This window comes from Dendrobates tinctorius, unplaced genomic scaffold (assembly GCF_039654945.1).
Source record: "Dendrobates tinctorius isolate UK_male_01 unplaced genomic scaffold, ASM3965494v1 ptg000102l, whole genome shotgun sequence".
Classification (NCBI taxonomy): Eukaryota; Metazoa; Chordata; class Amphibia; order Anura; family Dendrobatidae; genus Dendrobates; species Dendrobates tinctorius.
The window spans coordinates 9,856,536-9,872,609 of record NW_027361770.1 but is presented as its reverse complement, the minus strand read 5'-3'; the positions used below and the strand labels follow the sequence as shown (position 1 = coordinate 9,872,609).

The following is a 16,074-nucleotide window of genomic DNA, read 5'->3' as shown; positions in this document are numbered from 1 at the left end:
AGAAGAAATTGCATAAAAAATTGCATGGCACAATTTCTATGGTTACTTTTGTGAAAATGCAAAATCTGGAGATAAAAAAGATTTATCTGGGAAAAGTTTTTCTTGTTTTTCACGGCTCTACGTTGTAAATTTCTATGAACGTGACAGTGACATAGCATCCGCTAATTATTCCAGCAAATTTTGCATTTAAAAAGTCAAATGACGCTCCTTCCCTTCCAAGCCCTGCCGTGCACCCACATATTAGGTATCTGCGCACTCAGTAGAAATTACACAACAAATTGTATGGTCCATTTTCTCCTGTTACCATTGTGAAAGTAAAAAAAAAAAAAATAGGTCTAAAGGAAAATTTTTGTAGGGAAAATGTGATTTTTTATTTTCATGGCTCAATGTTATAAACTTCTGTGAAGCACCTAGGGGTTCAAGGTAAGTTCCTTGAAGGATTTAGTTTCTAAAATGATAAAACTTGTGGGGGGTTTCCACTGATTAGGCACACATCAGGGTCTCTCAAAACGCGTCATGGTGCCTGTTAATCATTCCAGCAAATTTTGCATTCAAAAAGTCACATAGCGCTCCTTCCCTTTCAAGCCCTGCTGTGTGCCCAAACAGCAGATTTCCCCCACATATTGGGTATCAGTGTACTCAGTAGAAATTGCACAACAAATTTTTGCATCCATTTTTTCCTGTTACCCTTGTGCAAATAAAAAATTTTGGGTCTAAATTAAAATTTTTGTGCCAAAAAGATAAATGTTCATTTTGTCCTTCCACATTCCAAAAATTCCTGTAAAGCACCTGAAGGGTCAATAAAACAAGCATAAAGCAGTTGCTGGCATCGGAACCGGACACTGCGAGGGAGCGTCGGGAAGATAAGTATAATGGTTTGCTTTTTTTAATGTTTTCTAATAGGGCCGTGCATACAAGGATGGGGGTGGGGGGCCAATCATAAGGATGGGGCCATGCATACCACGATGGAGGTGGGTTCGTGTGGGCTAATCATAAGGATGGGGCCATGCAGAACAGGAGCGTGGTTTGGGGCTAATCATACCAGAATAAGGATGAGGCCAATCATACCAGGGTAAGGATGGAACCATGCATACCAGGACTAGGATGGGGGCCAATCATACCAGGTTAAGGATGGGGCTCTGCATACCAGGATAGGGAAGGGGCCATGCACACTAGGACGAGAGGGGAGACCCTGCATACCAGGATAGGGATGAGGGCGATCATTCCTGCCAGGATAGGGATAAGGGCGATCATTCCTACCAGGATAGGGATGAGGGGGGCATGCATACCAGGATGGGGATCAGGCAGCCATGCATACCAGGATGGGGCTGACTGTGCCATGCATACCAGGATGGAGAAGAGGGAGTCATGCATACCAGGGTATGAATGATCGGTATGAGGGAGCCATGTATACCAGGATGGGGATGAGGGAGCCATGCATACAAGGATGGGGATGAGGGGGATCATGCATACCAGGATAGAGATGAGGGAGCCATGCATACCAGGATGGGGATGAGGGAGCCATGCATTCCAGGATGGGAATGTGGGAGCCATGTGTATCAGGATGGGGATGAGGGGACCATATATACCAGGATAGGGGATATTAAGTACAGAATTGACCGCATTTTTTTGCTTACATTTTTTTTCCTAATATCCTCCTCTAAAACCTTTGTGCGGCATATGGTCCGCTGCCTCTTATAGTCTGAAAAATACGGTGCGTCTTATAGTCTGAAAAATACGGTAATAAATAACATTTCCCACATGTCTACTTTACATCAGCACAATTTTGGAAACAAATTTTTTGTTAGGACGTTATAAGGGTTAAAAGTTGACCAGCGATTTCTCATTGATTTCCAACAAGATTTACAAAACCATTTTTTAAAGCAATGTGGAAGGAAAAAATTAACATTCTACTTTTTCACAAAAAATTTACTTTGGCATCAAACTTTTTTATTTTCACAAGGGTAACAGGAGAAAATGGACCACAAAATTTGTTGTGCAATTTCTCCTGGGGGAAAGCCACTGTTTGGGCACATGGCAGGGCTCAGAAGGGAGGGAACACTGTTTGACTTTTTGAACCCAAAATTGGCTGGAATCAATTTCACGTTTGGAGACCCCCTGATGCACCCAAACAGTGGAAACCCCCTAATTATAACTCCCACCCTAACACAGCCCTAACCCCAACCTTAACCTCAATCACAACCCTAACCCCAACCCTAGCTCAACCCTAACTATAACCCCATCTATAACCCTAACCCAACCCTAACACTAGCTATAACCCCAACTATAACCCCAACCATAGCTATAACCCCTATTGTAACCCCAACCATAACGCTAACTCTAGACTATAACCCCAACTCTAAGCTCAATCCCCTAACCCTAATGGAAATACATTTTTTAATTCTATTATTTTTACCTATCTAAGGGGGTGATAAAGGAGGGCTTGATTTACTAATTTTTTATTTTGATCTTGTGATAGGGTCTATCACAGTGATCAAAATGAACCAATAGGAGAAATCTCTTATTGTTGCTAGGTGCTTGTCAGCAGCTCTCGGTGGGCACACTGCGCATGCGCCCGCCATTTTTTCCCCAGAAGATGAAGCCGTGGGCCAGGGGACAGAGCTGGAGGGACCGGGGGACAGTGCAGGTACTGGGAGGAACTGCTCGAGGGACTCCATTTATCTGTCCTCTGATGTGCTAGATCACATCAGAGGAGAGAGAAACAAACAGTAATTTTTTTTTGCGGTCGCCGTTATTCGGTGAATAACGGCGATCGCAACATGGGTCAGTAAAACCAATCTGAATCATGTTCTCTGGGGGTCTCACCGACCCCCTGTAGCCGAGACCCTGGAGAAATTCAGACGCTGGGGGTGCTATAACCTTATTTCTCAGCGCTGTTAAAAAGCGGCACGGAGGAATAAATACCCTTAACTGCCGCTGTTAAAAAGTGTATTGGTGGTCGGAAAGGGGTTAAAAAAATAAATTTAACATAAAAACCTGATGTAAACAAGAAGTTATTATCAAATGTCACATTTCCTAGTGGGCTGGTTTTCTTGTAAACAAAGAAATGGAGAGACTAAACTTGGTAATGAGCACACAGCATTAACAAATAAAGAAAAACAACCTTTATTGAATAAAAATAATCATGGTCCAAGCAAGAGTACAAGAGAAAGAAATAGGCGGAAAAAAAACTAAGAAGTAGGCAGTGAAACAAAACGTGCGTCGGGGTTGGCGTAATACCATAGTAACATACATAAGTACGTTCATAAAAGACCATCAAATACAAACATGAGAGGACTATTATGTGTATGGTACTATATGGTTGACTTTGTTACTCCATTCCCATTACATTTATAAATTTGTTCACAGCCATATTACAATATGTTATGACAAAATGAATGCCTTACTATAAGTCCCCTCTGCCTTTTCTTACTCCTATTTCTCACTCTTACTCCTTGGACCAGGATGGATTATTTTTATTCACTAAAGGTTGTTTTTCTATATTTATTAATGTTAGAGACTCATTACATCTTTATGTTACCACATTTCTTTGTTGGTTTGCCCCTTCATTTAGTCTATAACAATATACCCACAGTTATGCAACAACAGACCTTCGCTTACAATTCATATATATTAAACAGAATCATGTCTGTTGAGTCTATTACATGTATTCATGGTTTTCCCGGTAGACAGAGCAGTTGAGAAAGGCTTCTCTTGTGATCTGTTGCCTGCCTGGATACCTTTTTATAGAACCTGATACAAATGTGTCTCATACCTGATCCAAGGTTTACTACCAATATCCAGTGGGTAGGTGAGGTTTAAAACCTACATTAACCCTTTAAATTCCAAAAAACAAAGTAGTATAAAACATGGTTACAAACAGATTACCTTTTATGTTCATGATGTACAGTGAACCTGTGAGCAGAATTGTGCTCAGTAAACTACAGACACTGTTAGGTTGGTGCCGTTAAACTGATTAAAATAATACCTTGGTTGATGAAATCCATCTTGTCATTTATGTTTAATCTTTATTTGTAGTTTTCAGCTAATGAGATTCTCGTGCTTCGGGGCGGCCTGTGGGTGGTGCTCTGCTTACATATTCATCCTTATGGAATTGTGACAGGTCATTGATCCCCCAGTGACCTACCCCCTATTTTATATACTGCATACGGCATCTTATTGTTTGGAAAAATTATCTTAATCAAAATGGCACCGCTGGCCACGCCTGCGCAGTAGCATCATTCGGAATGTTATAGATGCTACTCTGCACAGTCGCCACCACCATTTTGATGGAGCCAATTTTTTTCCCCCTCCGGCAAAATGGTGCCACCGGCACCTGCGCAGTAGCATCTAACGTGTTCCAAATGATGCTACTGCGCAGATGTGGCTGGCATCATCTTGATGGAGTAATTTTTTTTTTCTCTAGCAAAATTGCACAGTCGAAAACTGCACTATAGCAGCTAGCACATTCAGAATGATGCTACGCGCAGACGCAACCTCGAGCACCATTTTGATTAAGATCATTTTATTTTATTTTTTTCCTTAAGAAATTTATAAGACAAAATCAAATGAAAATATGGATTTTATAGATTGAATCATGCTACAGCGTAGGCGCCGACACCTGCATGATGATTGTAATTTTTTTCTTTTTCAAACAATAAGATATGCATTATGTAAAATAGTGGGCAGGTCAGTGAGGGATCAGTGACCCGTCATAAGCCCATAAGGATGAATACCTAAGCAGAGCAACACATGAAGACCCCTCCCACCCCCCAACAGGCCACCCCGAAGCACAAGAATCTCATTAACTGAAAATAAAGATTAAACAACCACAAAATGGATTTCATCAACCTAGGTATCATTTTAATCAGTAGAACGGCACCAACCTGACACTGTCTGTAGGTTAATGAGCACAATCCTGCTGACAGGTTCCCTTTAGGCTATGTGCCCACGTTAGCGTTTTTAACCTGATGCAAAACGCTTCTCCTTCCCAGAAAACGCGCTTTTTTTCAGCGCGTTTTTGGCACAAACAACGCGCATTTTTTATGCATTTTTTTCCACGCGTCTTCTGGACTCATAGCAAACAGCTAAAAACGCGGACTAATGTGGAAATTAATGAACATGCTGCGTTTTTAGCCGCTAAGCGTTTCCTATGCGGAAAAAAACGCATCAATTGGCACAAAAAGGCCAAAATGCATTTAAATGAATGGGATGCTTCTTTTAAGCGTTTCTGCAGCGTCTGATCCGGCTCAAACACTGCGGAAACGCTTACAAAAATGCAACGTGGGCACACAGCCTTAAAAGGAATCTGACAAGGTTTTTGCAATGTAATCTTTGGACAGCATGATGTAGGGTCAGAAACCTTGATTCCAGCGATGGGTCACTTATTGGCCTGTAAGTTTCAGATTTACCAGTTCTTTCTATATACAGTGTGCATGGCAGTAAGCTACCTATCAGGGTTGGGTGTGGAGTTATACAGAACACATGAACATAGAAAGAGCTACTCTCCTACTGATAAAACAGTGAATTATCCATAAAATGCAACTTGCAGCTCAGTAAACGACACACTGCTGTAATCAGGGTCTCCGACAACAGATCATGCTGCTCTCAGATTACACAACAAAAGCCTATTTAAAGATTCCCTGTAAAACACAATATAAATGCCGTGAAAGTACAGAGGAGAAAAAAAAAAAGCATTGTCAGTGCTCACATTTGTTCATCAATTTCATCAATTTGACGATCCAATCGACCTTCCTCATCCTCTTCAGCCACAATTGCTTCAGAAACCTTCAATACAAATGTTAGAAAATAACTTCAAAAATCTTCACTAATGATTTTCATGTGATAATTTCAGTGGTTGTAACATAACCCTACTCCATATTCATATTTCCTTGTTTTAGGAACAATAATGGCTACATTGATTTCAGCATAATCACCACAATTCTTACTAGTTAGCACTTGGCTATACACACTTTGCGCCTCCCTTCTTAACGCACCACTCAGGTTTTATCATTATTTTACCTCTGGTTAGGTATCAATAGCCTACGTTCCCTCTATGTACTAAAATACTAATCAGTAGCTGACTACTACTATCTCTAGCGACGTTCCGATCCTTCTCCACCATCGTGACTGCAGTTCTAGCTGGAAAGCACTAACAGACATTACTTTCTCTCAGGGTAAGACTATGGGAGCCTTGTTCTGAGTCTCACAGACTTGCACTGAGAAGTGACTTCTGGTCTGTACAGCAAGCACTGGAGGAATCCAGTAGTCACAACTATGGTCATGTGTTCCAGGGGGAGACGGGAATGGCCCTGGAATTGTCAGAGGACATTGTGTCAGTCACAATCCGTTGGCTCGACTGATCCGTCGCAGAGTGTGAAAAACTGAGGCGACGGATCAGTTTTTTCATCCGTTTTTCGACGGATCTGTTTTTTAAACCATTATTTTTTTCTATTTTAACCAAGTATTGTACCTTGTTACCCCAAGTATTGTACCGTGTTACCCCAAGTACTGTACCTTGTTACCCCAAGTACTGTACCTTGTTACCCCAAGTATTGAACCGTGTTACCTCAAGTATTGTACCGTGTTACCCCAAGTATTGTACCTTGTTACCCCAAGTATTATACCTTGTTACCCCAAGTATTGTACCGTGTTACCCCAAGTATTGTACTGTGTTACCCCAAGTATTGTACCTTGTTACCCCAAGTATTGTACCTTGTTACCCCAAGTACTGTACCTTGTTACCCCAAGTATTGTACCTTGTTACCCCAAGTATTGTACCGTGTTACCTCAAGTACTGTACCTTGTTACTCCAAGTATTGTACCTTGTTACCCCAAGTATTGTACCTTGTTACCCCAAGTATTGTACCGTGTTACCTCAAGTATTGTACCTTGTTACCTCAAGTATTGTACCTTGTTACCTCAAGTATTGTACCTTGTTACCCCAAGTACTGTACCTTGTTACCTCAAGTATTGTACCTTGGTACCCCAAGTACTGTACCTTGTTACCCCTATTATTGTACCTTGTTACCCAAAGTATTGTACCTTGTTACCCCAAGTACTGTACCTTGTTACCCCAATTATTGTACCTTGTTACCCAACGTATTGTACCTTGTTACCCAAAGTATTGTACCTTGTTACCCAAAGTATTGTACCTTGTTAGGCTGGGGTCACACACAAAGTATAAAAAAAAGGGTCTGTTTTTCACGGTCCACAATCGCACAAATGTTTCATGAACAGTGATCTGTATGTAATCTGATCGTAATGCCAGGATTTTCTCGCATCTAAGCATCCGTGTGACATCATTATGGTGAGATTTTCTCACCGGCTTGCAAAATGGACCATATAATAGATTCCAATAACAGGTTAAAACACAAATGAAAGAATAGATATATACACATAGGATATATATATATATATATATATATATATATATATATATATATAAATCAAGAAAAAAGGGCAGCACTACCAAAATAATACAGCAGGTGCAAAACCTATTCAGCAGTGTCCAAACAGCCAAAATGACAAAAGGAAAAAAAAATAGGCAGCACTCAAATTAAATGTGAATCCTCAGATGGCAACATTTCAACGGTGACCCGTCTTTGTCAAGCTTTCTCTACATCCGTGCTCTACATCCGTGTCCGGGTGTCACTCCACAGCCCGCTCTCTTCTTCCACAGCCCTGCTGTCCCGCTCTCTCCCTCCACAGCCCTGCTGTCCCGCTCTCTCCCTCCACAGCCCCGGTCTCTTCGTCCACAGCCCTGCTCTCCCGGTCTCTCCCTCCACAGCCCCGGTCTCTTCATCCACAGCCCTGCTCTCCTGCTCTCTCCCTCCACAGCCCCGCTCTCATGCGCTCTCCGTCCACAGCCCCGTTCACTTCCTTCACAGCCCTGCTCTCCCGCTCTCTCCCTTCCCCATGCACTACACGCGGTGACGCCAGGACCAGCAGAAAGAGGTGCGCAGATAGTTAGTTCGGCCGGAGTGGGCAGAGCTAGAGCGGAGCTGCAGCGCATGTGATTGGGCGGCCTGCAGGGGCGTTGCCTAGCGTGGTCGGTCGGAGTGGGCGAAACTTGCCAGAGTGGGCGGAGCTAGAGCGGAGCTGCAGCGCGTGTGATTGGGCGGCCTGCGGGGCGTGGTCTAGCGCTGTAGTAGGCCGCAGTAGAAGCCGGGGACTAAATTTAGGCCGGGAAACTGCAGGGGAGAGGGGGATAGTGCAGTTGCCGACGGGGAGCGCCGACAGAGCCGGGACAGGGTTGGGAGGGTGCTCTCCTGCTCTCTCCCTCCACAGCCCCGCTCTCACGCGCTCTCCGTCCACAGCCCCGTTCTCTTCCTTCACAGACCTGCTCTCCCGCTCTCTCCCTCTACAGCCCCGCTGTCTTCCTTCCCCATGCACTACACGCGGTGACGCCAGGACCAGCAGAAAGAGGTGCACAGATTGTTAGTTTGGCCGGAGTGGGCGGAGCTAGAGCGGAGCTGCAGCGCATGTGATTGGGCGGCCTGCAGGGGCGTTGCCTAGCGTGGTCGGTCGGAGTGGGCGAAACTTGCCAGAGTGGGCGGAGCTAGAGCGGAGCTGCAGCGCGTGTGATTGGGCGGCCTGCGGGGCGTGGTCTAGCGTTGTAGTAGGCCGCAGTAGAAGCCGGGGACTAAATTTAGGCCGGGAAGCTGCAGGGGAGAGGGGGATAGTGCAGTTGCCGACGGGGAGCGCCGACAGAGCCGGGACAGGGTTGGGAGGGTGCCGGCACTATTCAGCCCCAGTCCTGGAGACTGTCTTCCTCCACAGCCCTGCTCTCCATGCACTGTCCTGCTGTATCCGTCCTCAGTCCCGCTCTGCTGCTTTGTCATTGGTTGGTGGGGGAATGGAGCGGCAGGGAGGGGGGGGGATAGCGCCGGGGGAAGGGGGCGGAATGGAGCGGCTGGGAGGATCTGTTACTGTGTGAGGAGGGATAGGCTTCTTTATGTGGACGGGGAGGGCCTGTAGCTATGGAGGTTGCAGTTGTTGCTACAGAGGGCATGTTTTTAGTAGCGTAGGAGGAAACGACCAGTTCTCATTTCAATGCCGTAATACACCCCGCCTTGGACGTTCTGTTAAGAATATCTACAAAACCATGCAAACTAGTGACAGAAAGTAAATTACATATTGTCACAATTCTGCAGCCCAGATATGCCCTGAGATTATGTGAAAAGCCCGGACAACCACTTTAAAATCGCCAGAAAGAGCTTGCACTTAATTGAAGTAGAACAACATGTTTAACATAGGGAAAAAGAGGAAAATACATGTAACTAGGAGGCGAGAAAAACTACAAAAAAAAAACCTGTTTAAGCTGGGACTGCCCAAGATAACCAAATGGTTAAAGCAGGATATATATTGTGGTGTACAGGTAATCACAATGGAAAAGTCCTTGCTGGAAGCCAGATAACAAAAGGACATGTGTTTATCAGAGGAGAAGAATTGAGCTCTTCTCAGGCAGAGGTTGCAATGATGAAAGAACCTCCCCAGACTTTGTGTATCCAATGTATAGTTATGAATATTGGGGCTTGTATCTATCTGATACTGATGGAATATACATTTTTAACTTCAGGACTATGAAGGGAAGAACATGCCTATTTTTTCATAACTGTGAGACATGCCTATCAGCCCCAAATTAATAGTGGGCAGACAGATAATGACAGCCATGCCATGTTCTCTTTCTATGAAAAGGTAAAATCCTGATAGAAAACATTATGTCAATATTGAAAGCCTTTGACAGTCAAGGACAGAGATATCCTGGAAGTTGGGAATCTCAATTTTTTTAAACTAAAGCCACATCTTGATCCATTTCTCAACTTAAGTGCCAATAAAAAGACAAGGCAAATTATGATCTGTATTCAGTGCAGGGAGATATATATATCTGTGTAGGCATGATCTATATTCCATGTTTCGATTAGAGTCAAATCTAAAAAAGACATAGACACAGAGGGGTATGTAAGTTCTAATAATGTTTTTACATCTGCAAAATGACCAGGGTTATCTGGTGGATAAGCCATAAAACCTAAAGACCTTATATTCACAGGGCTTGCGGCTTCAGCTTGTGAATGTATATTAACTTTATTAATAAAGGATTTATATAGATGTAATTTCCTAACACCCTTAAATAGATCTATCTTAAAATTTGTTAAATCAAATTGCTCAGAAATGCAAAAATTCAAGCCCCTCGACAAAACTGAAATATGGTCAGCAGTCAGAATTCTTCTAGACACATCAATACGGTAATTTGCAAGTCATCATTCGTTACTTTTATTTCCTATACGAGACCTGTTTGCATTTTTTCCATGCATTTCCATCTCCTCCCTCCTCGTCATGTTTTTCTCCTAAAGGGACGGATTGGGTGGAGGATCCTGCTAATGCTGAATCCTGTGTGACTATTTGTTCCTCTGCAGCACTCGAATCTGAGTCTGTAATCCAACCATCTGTGGCAGGTTTTTTCTTTACAATTTTATTAGTGCGGTTTTTATTACCAAAAGATCTTTTCTTGTTTTGAGTTCAGGAAAAAAGGAAACTTTAAGAGTGGTGATTGCAATTTTTGCATCCTACACATTACATTTAATCCTTTGCAAATTGGTTGTATTCAGAACACAGTGCGCAATTTTATTACATGTAAAACAAAATTTGTAGTTTACTTTCTTTTCTGTCCTTGCCTTTTTTATTATATTGGTAAAACAATAAGACCTTTGGTCACTCGGGTTCGTTAGCATTTGCGTTCCATTATCACAGGAAAGGGATCTTTAAGGCTAATCAAAGATATGCAGGAAAAGCATAATTCCAATACTCAATTATTAAAATTTGCAGGTCTAGAAAGGGTGAAATACCCTCTGCAAGGCGGAGACCATAATAAAATACTTTTAACGCATAAAGCCAAATGGATTATTAGGTCCAATGCGCAAGGTCCGATTGGACTTATCCGTTTTCTTGTAGTTAGATATTGTTACTCTATTATTATTGGTGTATGCGAGCAGTATATTGTTTTGCAATTGTGTTTTTTAAATTGTATTCTCTTGTATGTCCACCTAAGTGCCGTTCTTTTTCTATCCTACATTTGTTGATATTTTATACAACACTCCAGTGTTCCGAAAGGTTATAGCCTGGATGCGTTTTGAGGCCTTCCATGAATTCCTGCATTATACCGATAATGCACAGTGTCCCCCACGCGATGACCCCAACTTTGACCGTCTGTTCAAAGTTCGGCCGGTCATCGAACACTTCAACAAAAAGTTTGCTGAAGTGTATGAGCCCCAAAGGGACATCTGCGTGGATGAGTCCTTAGTTCATTTTAAGGGAAGGCTCAGATTGCATCAGTACCTGCCCAGTAAAAGGGCCAGGTACGGAATCAAACTTTATAAGCTGTGTGAGAGTACCTCAGGGTACACCCACAGGTTTAGAGTTTACTAAGGGAAGGACACCATGATTGAACCCCCTGAATGTCCCCCTGTCTTGGGAGTGAGTGGGAAAATTGTGTGGGATTTGGTGCACACATAACTGGATAAAGGTTATCACCTCTGCACCGATAACTTTTATACCAGCATTCTACCCTTCAAATCTAAAAAGCAGACAAAAAGGCAGCAACACTTACCTGCCCAAATCTTGAAATAAATGCACTACAGGGTGCAGCCAGCCCATATAGCAAGATGTCAGCAACACAGGTGCAAAATACCAGATCAAACAGCCACTCTGTCTTTTTGTCTGCTGTATAAAAATGAATTTTTGGAGATTTTTAGTCTTCTTTAGTGGCTTTGCTATCTACTCTTCAAATCTCTCTCTGCACGAGGTACCACAGCCTGCGGTACAGGCCGCAAAAATCAGAGAGGCCTCCCGAAAACGCTACTTGGGCAGATACTAAGAAGGGGTGACAGCAAAGCCCAATGTAACGACCACCTACTGGTGGCCAAGTACAAGGACAAGAGGGATGTCCTCCTCTTGACCACCATACACGGTGATGGCAGTGCCCTCATCACTGTACGAGGTACCTCTACACAGATCTGCAAACCGAACTGTGTACTGGGGTGCAACAAAAACATGGGGACGTTGATATCTCTGATCAACTCCTCTAACCATACAGTGCTTTGAGAAAGGCGAAGGTGTGGTACAAAAAGCTGGCCTTGCACATCGTAGAAATGGCAATGCTCAACGCTTTCCTGCTGTCACAATGTGCAGGCCACACCGATCCGTCGTACCTTCAGTTCCAGGAGGTAGTGGTTAAGGCCCTAATATTTGGTACTCAGGAAGAAGCGGGCCCCAGTACTTCCGGAACTGAAGGTGCTCGTATCATACCAGGTTTGCATTTCCCGGGGGTGGTCCCACAAACTGGAAAAACAGGTAAGTCGCAAAAAAGATGCCGAGTGTGTTACAAAACGGAAATACGCAAGACACCATTTATCAATGCGACACCTGCCCCCAAAAACCTGGCCTGTGTATGAAAGATTGCTTCAAACTGTACCACACCTCCATGCACTACTAATTTACTTAAATTTACTTAAAACAGGAAACAGTATGTTAGTTCCAAAAAGGGGGCACATCTAGATAATTTCATTGGGGTCTAGTTTCCAAAAAGGGGGCATTTGTTGGGCATTGCCACTGTTTAGGCACATCTAGATAAGTTCATTGGACGTCTAGTTTCCAAAAAGGGGGAACTTGTTGGGCATTGCCCCTCTTTAGGCACATCTAGATAAGTTTCTTGGGGGGTCTAGTTTCCAAAATGATGTCACTTGTGGAGGGTTTCTACTGTTTAGGCACATCAGGGGATCTGCAAATGGAACATGACGTCCACAGACCATTCCATCAAAGTCTGCATTCCAAAACGTCACTACTTCCCTTCCGAGCCCTGACGTGTGCCCAAACAGTAGTTTTCTCCCACATATGGGGTACCAGCATACGCAAGACAAATTTGACAACTTTTGAGGTCCAATTTCTCCTGTTACCCTTGGGAAAATTAAAAATTGGCGACTAAAAGATCATGGTTGTGGAAAAAATATGATTTTATTTTCATGCACGGGTGTTATAAACTTTAGTGAAACACTTGGGGGTTCAAAGTGCTCACTGCACATCTAGATAAGTTCCTTGGGAGGTCTAGTTTCCAAAATGGGGTCACTTGTTGGGGGTTTCCAATGTTTAGGCACATCAGAGGCTCTCCAAATGTGACATGGTGTCCGATCTCAATTCCAGCCAATTTTGGTTTGAAAAAGTCAAACGGCGCTCCTTCCCTTCCGAACCCTGCCGTGCGCCCAAACAGTGGTTTTCCCCCACATATGGGGTATCAACGTACTCAGGAGAAATTGTACAACAAACAAGTGTTGCTAAAAATCATTTTTGTGACTAAAAAGTTAAATGTTAATTTTTTCTTCCACGTTGCTTCTGCTCCTGTGAAACACCTGAAGGGTTAATAAACTTATTGAATGTAGTTTTGATCAGCTTGAGGGGTGTAGTTTTTAGAATGGTGTCAATTTTGGTTATTTTCTGCCATATAGACCCCTGAAAGAGACTTCAAATGTGAGGTGGTCCCTAAAAAAATGGTTTTGTAAATTTTGTTGTAAAAATGAGAAATCGCTGGTCAACTTTTAACCCCAATAACTTCCTAACAAAAAAATTTTTTTCAAAAATTGTGCTGATGTAAAGTAGACATGTGGGTAATGTTATTTATTAACTATTTTGTGTAACATATTTCTCTGTTTTAAGGGCATAAAAATTCAAAGTTTGAAAATTGCAAAATTATCCAAATTTTCGCCAAATTTCGGCTTTCTACACACATAAATGCAAGTTATATCGAAGAAATTTTACTACTAATGTGAAGTACAATATGTCACGAAAAAACATTCTCAGAAGATCCGTCTGTTGAAGCGTTCCAGATTTATTACCTCATAAAGGGACAGTGGTCAGAATTGTAAAAATTGGCCCGGTCATTAACGTGCAAACCACCCTCGGGGGTAAAGGGGTTAAATGAACCCAACTGCAATGCCTCCAAAACCAAGCTGAAGACCAAAGGAGTGATAGGGAATTAATAAGAGAGTACTGCATGGGCAGCACACTGAAGGAAGTTCCAGGTGTCAAATTTTGAGGTCAAAACTCTGTGAAAAAAAAAATGCATACGGGGTTGAGATTTGTCCCTTTAGGAAGCTCAGTTGGACTCCAGATCAAGACAAAGATAAAAAGCATAAGATAGAAGCAAGGAAGCAACAAAGAGGATAATATCATTCCTGGCATCATTGGAAGACGGACTCACAGGTCCTGTAGTAGATTAGATGGAATAAAGGATGGACAAGGGAGCATGATGGGAGAAGCGTGGCGAACATCTAGAGGAGTAGAGTAGAGTGGTCCAGGAAGACTGGTTACTAATGCCACAGGACAAGAATCATCAATATAAGTGGATATAGACTCTTTAGATGAGACCATATAGCTCAGTACCTACAAGAAAAAATGAGACAAGACAAATCTAGCTCTGAAATAATAATCTTTATGCTAGCATAATTTATAGACTGTAAAAGGTATTTGGAAAGGGATAGGGCACTCATTAGGTTGTCATCCAGGTAGGGGACAACTTCTCGAATGAAGGAAACATGCGGTAGCTGCTGCTGAGGGTGGCCCAACCAGTTGTTAGGTTTAGGGGGCAATCACTTTTTCACACAGGGCCCTGTAAGTTTGGATTTCTTTTTTCTTCAATAATAAAGACCGTCATTTAAAAACTACATTTTGTGTTTACTTGTGTTATCTTTGTCTAATATTTACATTTGTTTGGTGATCTGAAACATTTATGTGTGATGAATATACAAAAGAAAAGGAAATCAGGAAAGGGGCAAACACTTTTTCACATCACTGTATTTATGGTGCAGTATAAAGATGCTTTTATTTTTAAGGGCACAGTGTCGTGATGTGCTGCTGAAGACAAAGAAGAGGCAAATCTGTTGCACGAAGCTCGCTCTGGGAATGAAATCTCATCATAGCAACTGTGCTACATTATAAACAAAAGGGATGGGATTTAGGGCCCCGTCACACATAGCGATCTCGCTAGCGAGATCGCTGCTGAGTCACTAGTTTTGTGATGCAACAGCGATCTCACCAGCGAGATCGCTGTGTGAGACAGCGATCAGCCCCCCTGCCGGAATCGCTGATCGTTGATGGAAAGCCCTGGACATTTTTGGGGTCGCTGGTCTCCGCTGGGCAACACGCATCGCTGCGTGTGACACGCGAGAGACCAGCCACCAGGAGCTGGTAACTAAGGTACACATCGGGTTTCTAAGGGGGTGCTCTGTGCCTAGAAACCCGATGTGTACCTTAGTTACCAGCGCGCTGATGCAGGGAGCTGGTAACCAAGGTACACATCGGGTTTCTAAGTGACGTACACCCTTAGAAACCCAATATGTACCTTAGTTACCAGCTTCCTGCATCAGCGCGCTGGTAACTAAAGTACACAGCGACGCCGCACGCTCGGCGTCACTGTGCCGATCGCTGGTGAAGCTGTCTTTTTGACAGCTCACGAGCGATCATGTAGCGACTCACCAGCGATCCTGACACGTTGATATCGTTGTCGGGATTGCTGGTGAGTCGCTATGTGTGACGGGGCCCTTACTCCAATCAGAGAAGAGCTCTCACTTATAAGTTATCTGAATGTAAATGTTTATTTGTGATACTGCCTGCATCTCATTAGTGCTTTGTTTCATGTATGGTCTGCAGTCTAATGATAACAATGGTAAGGAGATGCTGGGAGTTGGTGTTACCAGCTAAGGACATGCTGGGATTTGTATGTTCATGCAATCCAAATGAATATGGGTTTGACCTGACACTACAATTCATCACTGTACTGATTTTGGCACTGCATTTATGTACTGATGTTATTTCTGATGCTGCATTCATGTTCTGACTGTGTTTCAGTTGCTGCATTCATGCACTGATGGTGGTTATGACGCTGCATACATGTACTGATGGTAGTTCTGGTGCTGCATTCATGTAATAATGATGGTTCTGATGCTGCATTCATATACTGATAGTGGTTCTGGTGCTGCACTCATGTGGTATAATTGGTTCTGGTCTTGTACATATTGCAATCCA

General features: G+C 43.1%; 1 protein-coding gene across 2 annotated transcripts in view; it reads right to left on the bottom strand.

Annotated features, from left to right (window-relative positions):
• Positions 1 to 16,074, bottom strand: part of ZNF830 (zinc finger protein 830) — a 215,894-nt gene that overhangs the window by 21,424 nt on the left and 178,396 nt on the right. Inside the window, exons 9-10 of one of the 2 annotated variants that reach the window (XM_073587730.1) lie at positions 11,609 to 11,721; positions 5,711 to 5,787 (exon numbers count right to left, since the gene is read on the bottom strand). In XM_073587730.1, coding sequence (XP_073443831.1) covers positions 5,711 to 5,787; positions 11,609 to 11,721 — 190 coding nt within the window. The remainder of the gene's footprint in view (positions 1 to 5,710; positions 5,788 to 11,608; positions 11,722 to 16,074) is intronic. The other variant, XM_073587727.1, reaches the window with a different exon arrangement.